General features: G+C 41.2%; 1 protein-coding gene across 1 annotated transcript; it reads right to left on the bottom strand.

Moving 5' to 3' along the window:
• Window positions 1-7,208: 7,208 nt before the first annotated feature.
• Window positions 7,209-21,054, bottom strand: LOC123629035 (ubiquitin carboxyl-terminal hydrolase 11-like). Its single transcript, XM_045538968.1, has 21 exons — window positions 20,909-21,054; window positions 18,037-18,146; window positions 17,747-17,877; window positions 17,397-17,514; window positions 14,057-14,202; window positions 13,855-13,916; window positions 13,628-13,727; window positions 13,081-13,254; window positions 12,821-12,979; window positions 12,201-12,425; window positions 11,988-12,071; window positions 11,786-11,880; window positions 10,910-11,116; window positions 10,206-10,258; window positions 9,768-10,013; window positions 9,616-9,686; window positions 8,812-8,924; window positions 7,880-8,029; window positions 7,681-7,796; window positions 7,426-7,514; window positions 7,209-7,343 (listed from the first exon to the last, which is right to left on the bottom strand). The coding sequence occupies exons 1-21, from the start codon at window positions 21,052-21,054 to the stop codon at window positions 7,209-7,211; spliced, it is 2,730 nt and encodes a 909-aa protein (XP_045394924.1).
• Window positions 21,055-21,163: the final 109 nt, after the last annotated feature.

The following is a 21,163-nucleotide window of genomic DNA, read 5'->3' as shown; positions in this document are numbered from 1 at the left end:
CTCATTCTATAAGGAATATATTACAGCCAAATCAACACTAGACAAAAGGAAAATTATAGAGCAATATATTATATAAATGTAGATAGAAAAATCCTCAGCAAAACACTGAGGAAGGAAATAGCAGAGGATCTAAACAGGTGGAAAACTATATAGCAGGCTCATGGTTTGGCAGAATCAACATTGTTAAAATGCCTATATTACCCAAAGTAATCTACAGATTTGACACAATCCCTATGAAAATAACATCATCATTTTTCACAGATACAGAAAAAATAATTCTACATTTCATATGGAACCAGAGGAGACCCTGTATAGCAAAAGCAATCTTAAGCAAAAAGAGGGAGGCATCAATTTACTAGACTTCAAGCTAAACTACAAGGCTACAGTAACAAAAAGCAGCATGGTACTGACATAAGAAGGTGACATAGACCAATGAAACAGAACTGAGAACCTGGATATAAAACCATCCTCATACAGCCAATCAATTTGTGACAAAGCAGACAAAAACATACACTGGGGAAAAGAATCCTTATTCAGTAAATGGTGCTGGGAAAATTGCATAGGCACATGTAGAAGACTGAAACAAGATCCGCACCTCTCAACTCTCACAAAAATCACCTCACGGTGGAAAATAAACTTAAACCTAAGGCATGAAACTGTAAGAATTCTAGAAGGAAGTGTTGAAAAAACTTGTATAGACATTGGCCTAGGCAAAGAATTTGTGAAGATGACCTCAAAGGCAATCACACACAACATCAAAAATACATAAATGGGATCTGATCAAGTTAAAAAGCTTCTGCACAGCCAAGGAAACTATCATGAGAGCAAACACACAATCTACAGAATGGGAGAAAATATTTGCATGCTACACATCCAATAAAGGGCTAGTAACTAGAATCTATATAGAATTCAGGAGAATCAGCAAGAAAAAGTCAACCCCATTAAAAAGGGGGCAAAGGACATGAAAGTTTTCAAAAGAAGACAGACTAAAGGCCAAGAAACATCTGAAAAAATGCTCAACATATCTAATCATCATGGAAATGCAAATCAAAACCACAACGAGACAACACTTAACTCCAGTGAGAATGGCTTTTATCAAAAAGTATCAAAACAATAAAGGTTGGCTTGGATGCAGAGAGATAGGAACACTCATACACTGCTGGTGGGACTGCAAACTAGTGCAATCTCTGTGGAAAGTAATATGGAGATACCTCAAAGAGCTACAAGTAGAACTACCATTTGATTCAGGAACCCCATGACTTGGCATCTACCTAAAGGAAAAAAAGGACATTCTATAAAAACGACATCTGCACTTGCATGTTTATAGTAATACAATTCACAATTGCAAAGAGGTGGAAACAAGCCAAGTGCCCATCAATATATAAGTGGATTAATAAAATGTGGTATATGTCAGCCTGAGCAAGAGCGAGACCCCATCTCTACTAAAAAAAAAAAAAATAGAAAGAAATGATCTGGACAGCTAAAATTATATATATAGAAAAAAATTAGCTGGGCATGGTGGCACATGCCTGTAGTCCCAGCTACACAGGAGGCTGAGGCAGAAGGATTGCTTAAGCCCAGGAGTTTGAGGTTGCTGTGAGCTTGACACCATGGCACTCTAGCCAGGGCAACAGAGCAAGACCCTGTCTCAAAATAAATTAAATAAATAAATAAATAAATAAAATGTGGTATACGTATAACATGGAGTTCTACTCTGCCACAAAAAAAAAAAAAAAAAAAAAAAACAATGGCAATCTAGCACCTCTTGTATTATTCTGGATAGAGCTGAAACACATTCTACTAAGTAAAGTATCACAAGAATGGGAAAACAAGCGCCACATGTACTCACCATCAAATTGGTATTCACTGACCAACACTTAAGTGCACATACAGTAGTGACATTCATCAGGTGTCAGGCAGATGGGAGGGGGGAGGGAGGAGATGAGCATATTCATACTTAATAGGGGCATGGACATGCTGGAAGCTCTGACTCAGGTGGGGCAAAGGCAATATAGGTAACCTAAACATTTGTGCTGCCATAATATGCTAAAACAAAAATCAAATCACAGTGGATAACAGACTTAAACCTTAGGAGGGAAACTATTAGAATCCTAGAAGAAAATGTAGGAAAGATTCTTAACAGACATTGGCCTAGGCAAAGAATTTATGAAGAAGACCCCCTAAGGCAATGACAGCAACAACAAAAATAAATAAATGGGACCTGATCAAATTAAAAAGCTTCTGGACAGTTACAGAAACAGTCATGGGAGTAAACAGACAACCTACAGAATGGGAAAAAATTTTCGTATACTACACATCAGATAAAGGACTGATAACAAGCATCTATTTAGAACTCAGGAAAATCAGTAAGAAAAAATCGAACAGCCCTATCAAAAAGTGGGTAAAGGATAGGAATAGAATTTTTTCAAAAGAAGACATAAAAATGGCTAACAAACATATGAAAAAATGTTCAACATCTCTAATCATCAGGGAAATGCAAATGAAAACCACAATGAGTTACCACTTAACCCCAGTGAGACTGGCCTATATCAAAAAGTCCCAAAACAATACATGTTGGCGTGGATGCGGAGAGACAGGAACACTCATACACTGCTGGTGGGACTGTAAACTAGTGCAACCCCTGTGGAAAACAATATGGAGATGCCTTAAACAGATTCAAGTAGACCTACCATTCAATCCAGCAATCCCATTATTGGGCATTTACCCAGAAGAACAAAAGTCATTCTATAGAAAAGACACCTGCACCCGAATGTTTATAGCAGCACAATTCACAATTGCAAAGATGTGGAAACAACCCAAATGCCCATCAATTCACGATTGGATTAGTAAAATGTGGTATATGTATACCATGGAGTATTACTCAGCTATAAGAAATAACGGTGATACGACATCTCTTTGGTTCTCCTGGAGAGAGTTGGAACCCGTTATATTAAGTGAAGTATCCCAGGAATGGAAAAACAAGCATCACATGTACTCACCAGAAAATTGGTTTCCCTGATTATCACGTAAATGCACATTGGGGAATGATACCAACTGGATATCAGACTGAGACGGGGGGAGGGGATGGGTGTATACCTACATGATGAGTGCCTTGTGCACCGTCTGGGGAATGGCCATGTTTGAAAGTGCTGACTCAGACAGGTGCTGGGGGGAGGGGATGGAGATATGACTACATGGTGAGTGCCAGGAGCACTGTCTGGGGAATGGACACACTTGAGGCTCTGACTTAGGGGGATGGGCGGGACATGGGCAATCTATATAACCTGAGCTTTTGCACCCCCATAATAAGCTGAAATATGTACCCCCATAATAAGCTGAAATGAAAAAAAATAAAAGAAAAGTAAATACATAAAAATAAAATAAAAATAAAGGTCAGTTGTATACATGCACATTAGCAATAAGGAATTTGAAAAGCAAATTTTAAAAAGTGTCAATTGATAATAGCATAAAAAATAATAGCCAGGATGCAATCAAGATGGCTGACCAGAAGATCCTAACATTCATCTCTTCCACAAATAATAACCAGAATAGCCAGTAGATAACCACAAGCTGAACAGAAACGACAAGGACACTATAAGGCATAAAATCTCAAAATAGAAACATTGAGAGGGAAGCAAAGCAGCCATCTGAGGTTGGCTCAAAGACAGAAGGAACTGCCCATTGTGGAAAAAATCTAGGTGAGACGCCTCCAACAGTCATATTTCTACCAGATGCCTGGAATCCTAGCTACCAGATAACTCCCGCAGCCCTTACAGGCTCTTAGCCTAGTACCCAGAGCTGCACAAAGTCCATGCAACTACATTGTGTAAGAGAAGGAACTCACAGTGGTGCCACTCACTCCAAGAACCAGGCTACTGTGCCATGGCCATGGCACCATTTTGAAAGCAAAGCCAACACCGGACTACATCTTGCTCTGGGTCCCAATAACCCCTCCATCTCCACATCCTTGGAGCTCCATTGACATCCCCCAGATCCACCCAGAGTGCTCCAGCATCATAATGTTGATTAGAGACAGCAACGTGGACAGGTTCCTGGCACTAATGCAATGCAGTGCCCTAATTCCCTAGGAATTCCAGCACAACAGGGAAGCTGCCTATAAGACACGGGGAATACAGCATATGCTCCCCAGAGCCTGAAAAGAACTGCCTGAGCATGCTGTCACTGAAATCAACTCACTTCCAGTAGTATCACGACCACCGCACACCACAGTGTGGAAACAAATCCTAGTCTTCCCAGGCTGCTCCTGCCACCATAGGCACCTGCGTGTACCGTATGGAGATACGAGACCAAGGACTGGCCTGCCAACACCACCAAGGCCTGTGCATACTGGCTAGAGGTATGAGGACCAGCCCACTGAGAACCCATCTGGGGGCCCACTCCCACCATTGCCAATACCCACACATCTTGGGGGCCCAAGTACAAGCCAGCCTTTGCCAGAACTGATGGCCGTATGCCTTACCCAGGGGCCTGAAGACCTGCTCACTTGAGACCCATCAGAACCACTGGTGACACCTCTATGAGCCACCTGGGGGTCCGAGGACCAATCTATCCTGGTCCTGTCTCCACCAAAGACAGTGCCCAACCACACCACTTGCGCTGTCTAATGCTCTAGCTGCCAGCAAGCCTCATGGACTCCACAGCTACTGAGGAATTTGAAGACACTTCAGATGCTGATTACAGCTGAAAAAAATCAAGAGAACACCTATAGACAATACAAAAAACTAAAAAAACAGTTTGTGATATCAATGAGTTCAAAAAAATCATATGGATACTACACTACAGCACTCACCTAAACCCAAAGTACTCTACTCAAGCCACTCTATAGATAAATCTACAGGAAAATCTTCCCCTATGAAAGCTACTACATGAAACTAGAATAAGCAATTGTCCACCAAATAAGGATACTAATGTCAGAAAACACACACACACGCGTGGGCACAAAAAAGCATGACACCTCCAGAGGAACACAATAATTCTCCAGCAACACACCACAAAGAAAAAGAAGTCTGTAACATACTTAGAAAGAAATTCAGAGTAATGGTCTTAAAGAAACATGGCAAGATACAAGCGGATACCTATACAGAATACAAAAAACTCAAAAAACAATTTATGATTATCAATGAGTTCAAAAAATAGATATCATAACAATAGAACCAAATATATAACCTGATATTGAAGAACTACATGAGTAAAATTTAAAAGTACAACTGTGAGCTCCAACAACTGACTAGATGAAATGGAATTTCTGAACTTGAAGACAGGACTTTTGAAATAACTCAGGGGAAAAAGGCTGAAAAAAGTCTACATGAAATATGGAGCAAATATTCAAATTTGGGGAGCTCAAAAAGGAGAAAGGGTGGGAAAAGCACAGAAAACCTATTTAGTAAAATAATAGCTCGTAACTTTCCAAGTCTTAGAAGAGATAAAACATCCACAGGAAGCTCAAAAAAATCCCAAATAGATTCAATTTAGAAAGGTCTTCCGGCAAGGCATATTATAGTTCAAACTGTCAAAAGTCAAACTTAAAGGATTCCAAAAGCAGTAAGAGAAAAATCACGATCTGGATCAACCTAAGGGTACAACAATTGATTAATGCATAAAGAAAATGGAGTACATAAAAAAGAATGAAATTCTGTCATTCTTAGCAACATGGATGAACTTGGTGGACATTACAGTAAGTGAAACAAAAAGTACAGAAAGATAAACAAATACCACATGTTCTCACTTGTATGTGGGAAGCAAATAAATAAATAAATAAATAAAAATCGAACTCATACAAGTAGGGAGTAGTATCGTGGTTATTACAGCCTGGAAATGGTAGGCAAGAGGGGAAGACAGGGAGGTTGGTTAACAGATATACAGTTACAGATAGATGGAAAGAATAGTTCTAGTTTTCTGCAGCAATGTAGGGCGAATGCTGTTAAAAATAATTTACTGTGCATTTTCAAAAAGAGGACTTTGAATTTGCACAACATAGAGAAATGACAAGAGTTTGAGGTGATGGATATGCTAATTACCCTGATTTGATCATTACACATTGTATGCATGTATCACAATATCACTCTGTATCTTACAAATGTGTACAATTATGTGTCAAGTAAAAACAAAAGGGGATAAAAGAATTCTTACAAATAAATTAAACCAAGAAAGTACCAGATGTTTACACTAAAAACTAAATATACTGCTCAAAGAAAACAAAAATTTAAATGGAAAGGCATCCTGTGTTCATTCTGTAAATATCACAAACATGGCATGATCATTGTATGAATTTTACCTCTGTTAAAGAAAATCTTCAGTTGGCTACCAGTTAGTTCTCTGAAAAGCATACAGCAGTCCGCACCCTACCAGTTTTGTTTCCTGTGGTTTCAGTTACCTCTGTCAACTATGGTCCAAAAATAATACAATATTTTCAGATGATGTGGGGAACACATTCTTGTAACTTTTATTACAGTATATTTGCATTATTGTCCTTTATCATTAGTGGGGTTAATCTCTACTTTGATTAATTTATAAATTAAGCATCTGTATGTAGGTATAGGAAAAAATAAGAGTTAGTTACTATTTGTGGTTTCAGGCATCCACTGGGGGTCGTGAAATGTGTGTCCAGTTTCTCGAAGGAGAACTTGGTGTGGGAAAAGCATTTCAGGTGAATGAGGAGGATGTCAGGAACCACAGGTCCAGCTTCTTTGTGGCCAGCTGATGTCGCGTTTGCAGGTACTTACATCATAGTAAATGGGAGCTACTGTCGTTGATTGTTCAAAAATCCTTAGCAAAGCATTTAGTACACAGCTGATGCATGGTACTTTTTGCAACTACCACTTGATAATTAGTTTAAACACAGCTAGCTTAATCAGTACAATAAAAACAACAGACACTGCTGAGTGAGGGTCTTTTTATGCACAGGTAAAAGAAACATATTTGAAGGAAATACACTGTGTTAAGCACCCCCATTATGTCCCAAGTCATGAAAAAGGAGAAGACGTTATAATTTTAAAAACAAGCAGGATCCCCATTGCCTTTCCACATAAGGTACAAAAACATTGGCCATAAATGCGCCTGGAATGTTGTGTAGAGGGACCTGACAGATTACAAGGGTTGGGGATAATGAAGGGGAGAAGAGAGTGGACTTAGGGAGAAAAACGGTGAAGGTAGCTTTCTCCCACATGAAAAGGGCTAAGGTCCCTCCCTTAGTCCACATCCACTGACTCAGAACATGACAGGAACCCCTGGGCGGGTGATGCTTTGGGGCCAGGTGCAGGAGGAGATGAGAAGCACTGTGCTGTGTCTTGGCGTTGATAGAAGAGAACATAAGCTGCTTTTGACTGCAACAACAAGAAAGAAAACTTAGTCTGTTAAGGTTGGGAGAAGGAAGGGTGGGCAGTCAGGCAGTGACAGGGGTGATACCTTCATCTGGCTCTCAGCCGCAGGTGAAACACTGTTGTCATCAAAGTAATGCCACTGTCCACTGTCTTTGTTGCGGGCAAATGTTGTGTCTGTAAGGGAGCAGGAGACCATCCAAACTCATCCTCCTGCCACTGGGAGATGTCTAGACTCAACCAAGACCCACTGGCTCACATCCCCAGCTACCCACCCGGGATATCCTAACTACCCCAGTCAAGACCCTCAAAATGATCCTCTGGCTCAGAGCTTGGCACATACAGTGTCCATCACGCAAGCCACCATAATGGTTTGATACTGCAATCAGATCGTATTTGTACAGCACCGGATCCGACTCACTCTGTGGTTTGATGACAAACTCAGAAAAATCCAGGTCTCTGTGGATCAGAAGATGGTTAGTGCTAGTGTCACTGTGGCCACTCCCTACGTTCCCCTCAACCATCTTCCCCCAACCCCAGACCGAATAGGGAACTCCACAAGGGTCTCCAGTTTCTTGCAGGAGAACATGGTGTAGGAAAAGCGCTTCAGGTGAATAATGAGAGTTTCAGGCAGCATCCACAGGTCCAGCTTCTTTGTGGCCAGCTGGTGTTGCTTGCAAGTGGGGCAGTACCTACAGACAGGACCTGAGTTAGTAAACAAGACATTTTCTGTACATTCTCTTTGTAATATTTGGCTTTCCTGTTCCATGTCTACTCCATACAGATCCCATATCCTGCCTGTCATTTTGCTCTTTCTGTTCTACAGAGATGCTGGCCTAATTTTAGAGCCTGTTTAATTCCTTCCTATTTTTTCACTCCTTCATTCACAAGGACTTATTGTTTCACCCTTTGGTACTATATTCTCTATCCAGTCCACGAAAATTTTGTTCAAGACTGGCTTTGTCTTCCTGGTTCTTTATTTGTTTATTCTCCAAATATCTACTAAATGCGAACTGCAGCCCAACAGCTACAAAGAGAAACACATAGCATACTTAAAAGATTCCTATCTCAAGAGGTTTATGTTCTAATGGAGAAAACAGTGTCTTTAAACAGGTTATATGGCATGACATCAAGCACCAACAGCTAGAATGAAAAAAGTGATGAGAGACTGAAAGGAGAACAATGATGGGCAAGTCTGGGAACATTTTTGATAGTAGTAAAGAAGACCCTTAGAAGGTGATTTTGAACACAGACGTAAGTAAAGAGGAAAAGTTCCTACTGATAATGTGGAAAATACTTTTTCTGACAAAATGAATCCAGAAAAAGACCTTTTGGTTTACAATAACCTGGAGTGTTACAGGCCATTGGGACAAATGAGCACATGAAGGAGAATGTGAAAGGGCATATTTTGTGGAAGTGAAGTTGCCTGTATTTGATTTTTGCTTAGTCCCAGGGATTCTATCTGGCCCCTCACCATAGGTTTTCTTCCTCCAGAGTCTCCACAGTAGTGAAGAGTTCAATACACTCCTGCAACCACACCGGAGATTTCTTCAGAACATATCCTATGCAGTCATGCTTCACAAAGTCCTAGGGTTAGAGAAATAGACAGCTGAGTGAGAGACACAGTGGATGAACAGTGAGAGTGGAGTAGACAACACATGAAAAGTCTTAAGAACATGAACTCTGATGCTAGAATGTCCAGGTTTCAACAGCAGCCCTGTTGCTTACTGGCTACAATAATTTATTTCACTCTTTGTACCTCAGGTTCCTGACCTGCAAACTGGGATGACGATGCCTATAGCCCGCTCACTGGGCTCCTCTGAGGATTAAAAGTTAATGTTTGTTAAGTCCTTAGAACAGTGCCCACTTAGCATATATTGAAAATGATATATCCATATGACATTATTATTTATTACTACTAGTACTATTACAAAGATACTGGACATTGCAATAGATTTTTTTTAAAAAAGAAAGACACAAGGCTTTATATCTAGAAAAAATCTAATCAAAAGGATTTAGAGGAAAACTTCCTAACAGTCTCTTCTCACTGCACTTCCTCCCTACAGATTCACAGGAAAGGATCTATCTTTTCCCCAAAAGAGAAACAGAAATTTGCAGCCCTGGGAATTATTCAATGGGTATTTAGGTTCCAAGTCTGGACTGGACCTGAACCTGATCCCAGTTCCCTTCGCAGCTGCAGGAGTTAGGGGAGGCAGAGCATAAAGAGAGTTGAGGGGACACATCTGAGGGTGTCCCCAATGCCTAGGATCCTATTTACCTCAGCCTCCACCTCATCATAGTAACGCTTCTTCATCTCTGGCTCCCAGTCAATGGCAATGTATGGCTGGGCTAAAGGTGAGAAGTAGGTAGTCAACAGACCCAGCAGCCAACAAATTCCCCCACCTATCTCCCTTATCCTGGACAGCTTACAGCTGAAGGAGACTCTCTGGCCATCCTCACTGATGGCTGAACAGTCACTGGTGCCATTGGAATTCACTGTCTGCAGGGTGAACAGCAGCTTGCGTGGTGGTCGAGATGGGCCAGGGGAGCTGCCTGAGGGGGCCTGCCTCCCACCCCAGACTCTAGACCTGGCCCTGGTATGTTCCGGATCAGGGTCCTGGGGACTGTCCCCTGCTGTCTTCCCTGCCTTAGAGATATTGTCTTTCTCTTCTGTATCTCCTAAGACAAGAGAGAATTTCAAATATGAAATTATGTAAGTCCCAGAAGTCTGAACTACAAGGTACATCCAAAGAACCCTGGGTCAATCAGACCTACCCCAGACCCCCAACTCCTGACCCTCACTCAGGCCACGGGACCGCTTGTAAAGGCCCTTGTCCTTGTCAATGCTCTCTCCTTCCTCTTCTTCACCTTTCTCATCTCCACTGTCCTCATCATCTGAGTTGGGCCTCGTCACATAGCGTCTGCCAGCAGAGAGAAGGACACTCTTGAGACAGGGGCACACGGGCAGAGAAAGAATCCAGGACTTATTATAGGAGGTCAGCCTACGCACAACCAGGTGTTAATTATGCACCTAGAAGTTCCAAGGAACTAACATACAAACACACGGAAGGCAAGCACATCAGCAATGACATGACAATGTATGCTACAGGAGTATGCACTTTAGGTATTATAATAAGCCAGTGGTAAATAAACACAAATTGCTACACATTTCAATTAGGAAACAACTCTGAGTAGTGGCACTAAAATACAGAATGATGGAGGAGAGATTAATGTACAACCAGTAACCGTATAATGTACTGCTTTGTTACTCATGGAAAAGATTCTGAAATTTAAGTCTGACAAAAGTCTACTGGTAAAAACACAACTAACCACGCTTCTCTAAGGACAACTACATACAAGCTTAAGTTGCCTGTATTTGATTTTTGCTCATTTCTGTACCCTCAACAACAAAGTGGGGAAGTGGTACAGCTGGAGGTTTAGACAGGAAAATACAATACACATTAAGTTTGGTATGTCTTTTGGATGTTGAAAGATAAGTATCAAACAACCGGTTATTCAGGTCAGAGTTCAGGCGTCATCTTTCCCCCCCTACACAGAAAGGACACACTCACGAGAGCCGATGCAGTAGAATGTGATACAAGCTATCCCAGGTGAGTTGGTCCCGGGGCACTGACACCAGGAGTGGATACCCAAAGAGCATTAGGCCATGGTAAGAGTCATCATAGTCCTGGGCTGGAGTGCGTTCCCGCAGGTAGACAGGAAGTACAATGTCCTCTTCCGTGCCCTCACTTTTCCCAGGCCTATCTGACACCTCGTATCTGTGAAGCAGGGGAGTTTGGAAATCAGGCCAGGTCCAATCAGGACATTCAAATGAAGATTGCCTGGCTCTCTTCCAGCTATTTCACACACTCACAGCTTAAAAATAGTTTTAAAGGACCTGAAAGGTCACCAAATGCATTGTGCTTCACAAAGTGTTAGGTAATTTTACACAGTACTTTGGTGTTTATATAATCGTTCTAAAAAGTGCTTTGGCATGATAAGGGTACTGGGAAAGATTACATAACTGAAAAAAAATTACACAATTTGCGAAGATCTATTTTAATGTTTGATTACCCCCAAAATTTACCCCCGTTTTTCTAAAAGGTCTTATATGTTCTGAAGTTTTTGAAGCTCATTATGATTAGTACTATTTCAAAAAACACACTTTTTGTTCTTAAGAAATATAAATAAATAAGTTTGGGTCAGCATCTGGTACACAAGGCACTTAGTAGGTGTGGAACAAAATACATATAAATTGGTAGCCTTTGTGTCTTAACAAAGAAGAAAACATCTAAAGATATTCAGTCTAAGACTATGTCACCCCACTGTCTGTAAAGACACATCACACTGGGGAGTGCCAGGTGAATAAGGTGAGGAAAGAAAGAGAGAAGGTGGCCTAGCTGGTGTCATATAGCAGGAAACAGGAGGTTTCTTGTTGCCTTGCTCACATGAAGATATCATCTCGGTCTAGGATGCCACTCAGAGATTCCTCTACCTGGTAAATTTTGTAAAAACGGTGACGGAAAACATTGGCTACCATCATCTGGAAATGGAATGCAGAAAAGTGGATGATCAGTCTACAAGGTCTCCCTATGCCCTTCCACCCCCTTCCCCTGAATCCAATCCTTTTCTTCCTCTGCAGATTCTCACCCTGCCTGGAGAGACACCTATGTGTTCGGAGAGAGCCACACACAGATCAAAGATTTTGCCTTTCTTGGGAACCGCAAGCTGGTGCTGAGAAAGAAAAAGCATCCACAAAGGATAAGAAAGGCATGCGGTGGGTTAATATAGGAAACCCTGAAGTGTGAGAGATTAATAAAAGGCTGCCCATATGTCCTTCATAATGTGCCCATTTCCCCATACCTGCTCTGGTCTGAGCTTCGGATCCATGGATACAAAGAAGACCTCCAGGATCCTGTCATGGCTGACAGGCAGTGGGACACTGAGGTAGCAGAAGGGATCAAAGGTCACGGACACATTGCCACAATCAGGGCACACCAGTGTGGACTTGAAGAGGCCATGGAAAGTGTCCACAATCACTGAATCATTCCACCGTTTGTGGTTTTGCCAGGCCTCCTGAGCAGCCTCCTGTTGACAATGCCATAGTAGGAAGGAAATAAGAGGTAGGGGTTGGTTCCTGAGGCAAGGGGAAAACAAGATTTGGGGTAGATGCATAGACGTTTAAGGTTAGGACACTCTTATCAAGAGATAAAGTTACCTGGATATTTGGAAACTGTGTTTACTGTCCAGGCTGGAGTTTATTTTGAGCAGGAGACTGTGTTGGGGTTAATTCTGAGTTTAGTGTGGGGTAGATGTACTGTTGGAGCTAAACTTGAGACTAAGGTTAGAGCTGAGATCAGCATGAATAAATTATCAGAACAATAATGTGCTGGATTTCCTAGGGAGGCCAGAGAATCTCTGAGGCAGAGGCTCTGGTGACTTCAGTGGGCTTTCCGTATGGAAGATTTTCAGGAGTAGTTTACCTGATCTGACCGCCCAGAGGCATCACATAGTTCCACATATTCCTTCTTCTTGACCCGATTGAGGTCCTCATGCAGCCCATCCAGGAGAAAAGATAGGAACTCCTGTAAATCATGTTGCTGGTATCCCAGAAACTGGGATGCAAAATGTCCAACCTTGGACTAGAAGGAGAATTGGGCCATCAAACAGGAAGTCAGGAGAGTCAAAAGAAATGTATCCATGTATGTTACAGGGGAAGGAGACATGGAAGGCTGAGTCATACCTTGAATATGTGGGGTACGATGGAGCGGTGGTGGCCTGACCATGCCTGCTTCACCAGGTCTGCATAGGCCTGTGCGATCTCACCTTTCATGCCCAGAGGGTTGCAGAAGTTGAGCTCCTCCAGGTACCGGTTGTTGAGGAAGTACTCAGTGAGCTGTGGTACATTGCTGAGGCACTGCAGGAAGCAGATGACACGTGAATAAGGCAAAGGAGGGAGAAGATGGCCCAGGTGAGAACACAGAAAAGAAACTGAGAAGAACAAAAGGGGAAGAGAAAGAGAAGTGGCAGGAGGTTGAGGAGAGAAGATAGCAATATTTTAGAAGAATGTAGTAGTAACAAAGGAAGGAAAAAGAAAGAGTGAATGATAGAGTTAAAGGTATTAATATTTCAGGAAGAAATGGGGTAGGCAATGCCATTCCAGACCTGTGAGGTCCTAGCTCCCCATCTCATCTGTTGCCCTGCCATGCCATCTAGTCCCCTACCTCTATTCCCAACCCCCAGCTCTTGAATTCCATTGCAGTTGCCAGACACAGTCCCAACAGCCTAACCTGCAGGGCCGAATTCATGAAGCATGTGTTGCCCAGATTGGTGAGGCCACAGACACCTGGCTGGCCCTCAAAGTCCTCATCATCCTCCAAAATGCTCCTCCTGGAGTTGGATGAGAAATTGTATTAGCTGAGGGCCTACTACATGTGGATGAAATGTGCTCACGGGCTCAGTCCTCCTTCCTACTGAGACCCCACCCTGGGTCAAACACCCAGGCCCAGGGACTCACATGCAGTGCAGCTTTTCACTAGGCCAAGTGCCATCTTTGTCTCGGGTCTCCATGATCACTACCTGGGTTCCAGGGAAGGAAAGAGGAAAAAAGGTACTAATGGGGCCTTTTGGCACAGGGGCCTCACGTCCCCAACCCAACCACTTCCAGTTAAGTCTAGGTACCAGTTCCTCTGAGCAGAAAAGCCCTTCTTAACACTTACCTGCCTAGGCCTGAGGCAGATGTCAAGCACAGTGTCATGTGTATTGTGCAAATGTTCAAAAGAGCCATCCGAGTTCTTGATCCACAGTCGCGTCTCTTCCTCAGGGTCCACAAGAAACTGCTCCCGAGCTGTGCGCAATACAAGGTCTAGAGAGGGCAATGGAGCAAATTCAAGGTTTTCCTGGGACCCAGAATGACTGACCAATCTCAGCATCAAACTGCTGACTCTTCCCCACTGCCTACATACTTAATATCTAAATTTGGGTACCGTAAGTCTTCAAACAACTAATTCACACTTAAAATATGAGACCCTCTTGGAATGCCATAGATGTGCCACGCCACCTTAGCCACAGAAATACAGCTCACATGTTCTAGGGACTAAGGGTTACAGTAGCTGTGGGTTGAATTGTGTCCTCAAAAATGGTATGTTGAAGTTTTTGAAATCCATAGTGATTAGTGCTATTTCAAAAAACACACTTTCTGTTCTTGAGAAATATAGATAAATAAGTTCACGTCAGCATCTGGTGCACAAGGCACTTGGTAGGTGTGGAACAAAATATATATAAATCGGTAGCCTTTATCTCTTAACAAGGAATAAAACATCTAAAGATATTCAGTCTAAGACTATGTCACCTCACTGTCTGTAAAGACACATCACACTGGGAAGAGCGACCTCTTATTGACAATGCCATAGTAGGAAGGAAATAAGAGTAAGGGTTGGTTCCTGAGGCAAGGGGAAAACAAGATTTGGGGTAGATGCATAGAAGGTTAAGGTTAGGACCACTCTTATCAAGAGATAAAGTTACCTGGATATTTGGAAACTGTGTTTATTGTCCAGGCTGGAGTTTATTTTAAGCAGGAGACTGGGTTGGGGTTAATTCTGAGCGCTACATCCTTGGCACCTATGAATGTGACCTCATTTGGAAATAGGGTCTTTGCAGATATAGTCAGGTTAAAATGAGGTAACACTGGATTAGTGTCATAGTATGTCTATGTGTGTATGTCTATGTCTCTCCATGATCTTATAAGGATACTAGTCCTAATTACAGACATATACCCACATACAGACAGAACACCATACGATGAAGGCAAAGATTGGCGTGATGAATTCATACGCCAAGAAATGCCAGAGGTTGTTGGCAACCAACAGAAATTAGAAAGAGGCAAGGCAATTTCTCCTCCAGGTTTCAGACAGAGCATGAGCCTGCCAACAACTTTAGTTCAGGCTTCTGGCCTTCAGAACAACGAAGAGAACAAGTTTCTATTGTTTTAAAACACCTAGTTTGTGGTACATTGTTACAGCAGCCTTAGAAGACTGTCTTAGTCCATCTGGTATATAACAAAATAACTGAGACTGGGTAATTTATAAACAACGTTTATTCCTTGCATTTCTGACAGCTGAGACGTCTAAGAGCACGGTACCAGAAAATTCAGTATCTGGTGAAGGCCGCTCTCTGCTTCAGAAATAGTGTCTCTTGTTGCATCTTCAAACATTGGAAGAGGTAAACAAGCTCACCTGTATGTATTTCATAAAGGTGCTAATCCCATTCATGAGGGTGCTCTCATGAATTCATCACTTCCTAAAGCCTCCATTTCTTAATCCTACCATATTGGCAATTAAGACACATTCACACCATAGAAAGACTAATACAAATCCTGGCAGTAGTAAGTGGGTTGCTGCTGTAAAATAAATGAATACATAAATAAATAAAATGAAAATGTGCAACTGGATGTATGAGTAATGAGTAGAAGAGTTGTGAGGTGCACAGTAGTAAAAATCCAGATTGCCTCAAATAGACTGTTGCTAGAAATATGAATATTAAAGGCAATTCTCATGAGGTCTCAGATCTAAGAGAGTAAGAAACACATTATGAGTCACAGTAGAGAAAATGCTATCATTTTAGAGAATACAGTACACAAGTTAACACAAACCGAATGCTGGCAGAAATACAAACATTAAAGGTACTTCTGATGAGAGTTTCAAAGGAAGTGAGGAATATGTTAGTGGATACTCCATAAAAGGTGACCTTTGTTATAAAGTGGCACAAAACTTGGCTGGATTTTGTTCTGCTGCTGGGAGGAAGTACTAATTGCACTTGTAAGTGATAAATTTACACATTCAGCTGAGAGGATTTCTAAGCAAAGTGTCGAAGGTGTGCCCTGGTTTACCCTTGGAGCTTATAGTAAAAAAAAAAAAAAAATTAAAGACATAAATCGAGGAAAGGATTGTTAAGCACAAAAGCAAAAAGGAACAAGCACTTGATGATTTGAAAATTTCTCAGCCTACCCAGGCAGTTTGTTCTGAAGATAGGACCAAGAGTCTGACAGGATAAAAGTTGGTCAAAGATGCTAGACATGTGACTCATTGACACAATCAGCCATCTCTACAGAAACCAGAATAGAGATGTATTTATCCCAAGAAGATCTGTGGAGGACCCTTTTGTCTGACGGTGTAAATACACTTGACATCCATGAAATACTGACAAAGATTTGAGAATTTTATACAAGTAGAAACATTGTCTTTAAAAAGACAAAGACAGGATAAAATGAAGAAAGAATGCCTCCAAGAGCAGAACCACAAATGCAGAAACCAAAGACGACAAAGCAATGGCCCAGAGGCCAGGCCTAATGTGGTCTCTGCAAGCCCAGAGGCAGAGCAATGAGCCAGAGAGGATTATTCTCAAGCACTGAGAACTAACAGAATTTGCGCTGCTGAGTTTGAGACAAGTAATCCCCTTATTCCTTCCAATTTCCACCTTTCAGAATACTACTGTATTTTAAAAGTAGATAGCTTGTTTTCTCATTTCACAGGTTCACAAATGAAGGGGAATTTTGTCCCAGAATGAATCAAAGCCGGAGTCTCACTCATACCGGATATAGACAATTCCAACGATTACATCTGGGACTTTCTGAATTGATATTTGTATAACAGTTTGAACTTAAGAGTTCACAGTGGAAGAGACTTCTTTATGTGCTGAGACAGGATGAACCTATTATTTTGGGGGGCCAGACATGAATTAGGGGAGGTAGTGGTAAAAGGGGGCAGAATTCCAGCCTCCAGAACTGTTAAAGGAATAAATTTCTGTTGTGTTAAGCCACCCAATTTTTAGTACTTTGTTTTGTACCCATAGGGAACAAAATATAGTAGCCTATATTTCATCAGTGGCCCCATTGCCACCACCATCAACTGTCACCAGTGTTTCTTCACTTCTCTGAAATCTGGCTAATACCCTTTCAGGCTTCTACAACCCAACCAACATATTCTTGAGCCCACTTTTGGGAATTATGTCTGAATCTGTGTCTCCTGAGCCAAGTCATCAAGGCCCATTTCCTAGACTCACCAACAGTGTCTGTGTGGCTAAACTGAGCTTCATGAAGTGTGTTCATGTCACTGTGATGGACAAGAAGAAGCTCTAATGGGTAAACCTCAACCTTTCGCATGCTGGCAAGCTCCACGACCTGTTAAGGGGAGAGAGGTACACACGTGTATCTGTCTTACAGCATATATACACAGACGTAACCACATCTACAAAACCACAAAAATATGTGAGAGTAGAGAGTAATAAGTATAAATGTATCTCTACACACAGCATTTACAGTGACATATACACAAGTGTGGTCCCACCCTGGGCCTACCACCTCCCACACCTTCCAAACAATCCTCCCAAAATACCCTCTCTACCCACTGTACCTTGCGTTCAATAGGTGGTTGATCATGCTTCAGACCATACCAACTCACTAGCTGGTGCCAAGCAGCCTCTGGGAGAAGCACATAGTCCTCACCTTCCACCAGCCACTCTTTAAGGCGCCAGTTCACCTGATCTTTGGGGACCACAGAGAAGAAGAAGGGTAGGAAGTCTGCAGAATAATTTTGGGAACTCCACGTACCCACCAATGGCCTAAAAGATTGGCTTGTGACCATTCATAGAGATAAACAAAAGTCCAGAATTTGTGCAGGTTATCATAAGGAAGCACAGGTACCTTCAAAGAGTTCAGCATTGTTGATGCAGCCTGGGAAGGTGCTAGAGTCCTGGTTCCCTCCTTGCACATACATTTCCCACTGTTTATACCAGTGCTGCTCTACAAGGAACCTGTAGTCCAGACAGGTAACAAAGGTCTCTGGTTATCTGGCGGTCAGTTGTGTGACTCCTTGTCATTATTAATTGCAGATGGGCAAATGTCACCCAAACAAGAAAAATACCACAATGACCAAGAATTCATGAAATCAATTTCCACCAAACACTGATCTACCATTAACTTGACTCCTTTCATTATGTACTTACAATGTTTCTGAGGGATCATTTCTTTATCAAACTTATCAACATAATGCAAAGTAAATCTCCTACAAAATGAACTTACCAATAACAAATAATGTTCAGAAAAAATCATATTTAATGGAAAATAACTTCAGTAGTAATCTCACTAAAGTGAGAAATTAGTCAAAGATTTCTACTCTCCCTATAATCTACATTAGAGAACTAATCAGTATGATGAAATAACTACTCACAAATAATGAGTAACAAAATGATAACAATTCAATTGACACTAATTATTTTACCATGTGGTTATCACTATTCTAAAAACTTTCTAGATCACTAACTTATAATAGTTATAAAAACTGTAGGAGATAGGTAAAAACACCATTCGTTCTAAGTTAAAAAAGGTACGGAGTGGAATGTGCCATTATCTCACAGTTAATACATTAAAATAACTAGAATATCAACCAGGCTGTAAGACAAGAATACTGACAAGTATTACCAAAAAGCAAAAAACATGACTATCTACATAAATACCATAAGAGGTTTTATAAACTACTACAATCAACAAGAAAATTCAGAAAGGTTACTAGATAAAACTTAGTAAGAGTGTTAAATAATCAATAACAGTGTTCCTAGCAAGTGGAAAACTTTTTGGATGTCTCTGACATTAATAATTGAACATATAAACACCCTGTAACCTTGAAATTCCACTCCTAGGTAGTTACCAAACAGAAATGCTCGTGTGTGTGTATAACCAAAACACAATCAGAAAAACATTGAGGGTAGCATTTTTTAAATTACTCCATAAATATTTTGACTACTATATTTTGGATATCCTGCTTGCCAACTATATTTTCTATTAGGAAGTACAAGATTCTATTAGACTACACAAATAGATAATACACTGCACAAATAAATTTTGACATCTTCATACTGTAAGACCATATTTACAAGGTTTTACATTTTACCAAAGTGAGGCAAACATGAAAAGAGCTCACTTACTTCTTAAATATATTGGATGTTACGTTATGCTTAAAATTTTCTCCAACTTTTTTCTAAAGTTTCAAAATAATTATGAAATTAAGCAAAATATTCTCAATATAATTAAACTTTGTGAATCAATGGATTAAAAAAATCATGGGATTAGCTCAATAACTGCAGAAAAATTCATCTATAAAATTAAATACAATTAAATTTATATAAAAACAATTAAAGCACAAACCATAACCTTATAAAAGCCTGTTAATAAACTGGGAACAGAAGTGACTTTTGCTTGCCTTTTCCTTACCTAAGGGCTCTAACACATAGGAAATGATACAGTTGGAGATGAAATTTTAAGACAGTTCTGTTAAAGTCAGGAACAGATCCAAATAACCACTATTACACTTATTATCTTACATTGAATGAATGCCCTAGATAGTACAACGATGTAAGGAAAAAATGGATCTTAAAGACACAAAATTGTTCTTCACAAATTTTGTGAATCTACAATAGGTAATTCAAAAGAATGCACAAAACAATCTGAAGTAATGACAGTAATGCTGTCAATTTATTGTAAGTACTGTTCAAATGTTCCTTAAAAGAACTTTCTGTCAAACTTCTGAGAAAAAATATGATTAAAATCTTGCATTAGGAAAATATAAAGACCATTCTATTAGTCATTCTATGTGGCCATCATATCTTTGATACCAAAAACCAGAAGACAGTTACATGATAGTCCTGTAACAATTACAGGGAGACATCACAGCTATCCATGCAAAAGTCCTAACCTAATTTTTACGAAATAAATTTGACAACATATTTAAAAAGACCAAAGTAGTTTAAACCCCATAATTTGAGAGGTCTGCTATTAGCAAATCATTGTAATTCACACTAACGATAGGCAAATGACCACACAGTAGAAATAAGAATGTAAACAACTAATCCTAAAAGATGCTGCCTACGTTTGTTCAAAGCTGCTACCCACGCTCAAACCTTCTGACAAATCATGGTCCCAGACTGAAGCTACTTCGGACTCCTCCAACAGGCTGCCCCATTCATAAGGTTTGCCACCTCACTGAAGCCCCAGCTCCTGAGTTCATTTCCACATTCTAGACCCGAACTCTCGATCTTTATTTCGCGGGAGTAACAAGAGAGCCCATGCCATCTCACAGCAACACTCCAAATATATAGTCTGAAGACCCCAGTCAGCAAAAACCCTCATCTTTTCCCACCCCAGACCACTTCCCATTACATAATAAATCCCGCTCTATTCTTAGGCACCAAATTCTACCAAACAAACCCATTTCCTCTCACTTACTTCCCAAACCTAGCCTAATTCCTAGGTGATTCCAAAGGTCTCTAGGCTCCTTGGAAACGTGATTTCTTAATAGGCACCCTCTCGCTTACCAAGGCCACTGCCTCCCCACCCGGTCCCCAACTTAATGTCACATATTCCCCCGTCCCTCGGTTGCCGGCACACACACCACCTACCCCCCAACTCCAATCCCGCGACAAACACCGTCATGTTTTCTTATGCTCCGGATCAAAACCCCAGTTGCCCCTTTTCCTCAATATTGACTTGGTCCCTGTACAGGCCAGACTTCCTGCCTCACCAGCTCTCTCCAGGACGCAGAGGCCGCTCTCGACCTTCCTCACAGTTTTCTACTCGTCGCCACTGGCTTGCCAAAGTTGGCGCTGATTCCTGAGGCTCCCGGTCTACTGAGTCCGCCTCGGCGGTACTGTCCTCAGCCGCCGCCATCACAGTCGCCGTACACCTCCTACACTTCTAGAAGCCAAAGACAGGAAGTGACGTTTTACCATACTTCCGGCACGGGGATCGGAAAGAGAACTAACTGTTGGACGACGTA

This window comes from Lemur catta, chromosome Y (genome assembly GCF_020740605.2).
Source record: "Lemur catta isolate mLemCat1 chromosome Y, mLemCat1.pri, whole genome shotgun sequence".
NCBI lineage: Eukaryota > Metazoa > Chordata > Mammalia > Primates > Lemuridae > Lemur > Lemur catta.
Note: the sequence above shows the minus strand (reverse complement) of the source record. Positions and strands in the feature narration are given on the sequence as shown.

Excerpts from the sequence above, each read along its gene's own strand:
- LOC123629035 (XM_045538968.1), bottom strand. The coding sequence starts at position 21,054 with ATGGCGGCGGCTGAGGACAGTACCGCCGAGGCGGACTCAGTAGACCGG. Across the intron at positions 13,917-14,056 it reads TCTGCCTCAGGCCTAGGCAG|GTAGTGATCATGGAGACCCG; the intron begins GTAAGTGTTAAG and ends CCTGGAACCCAG. Across the intron at positions 12,426-12,820 it reads CCTCTGGGCGGTCAGATCAG|GAGGCTGCTCAGGAGGCCTG; the intron begins GTAAACTACTCC and ends CATTGTCAACAG.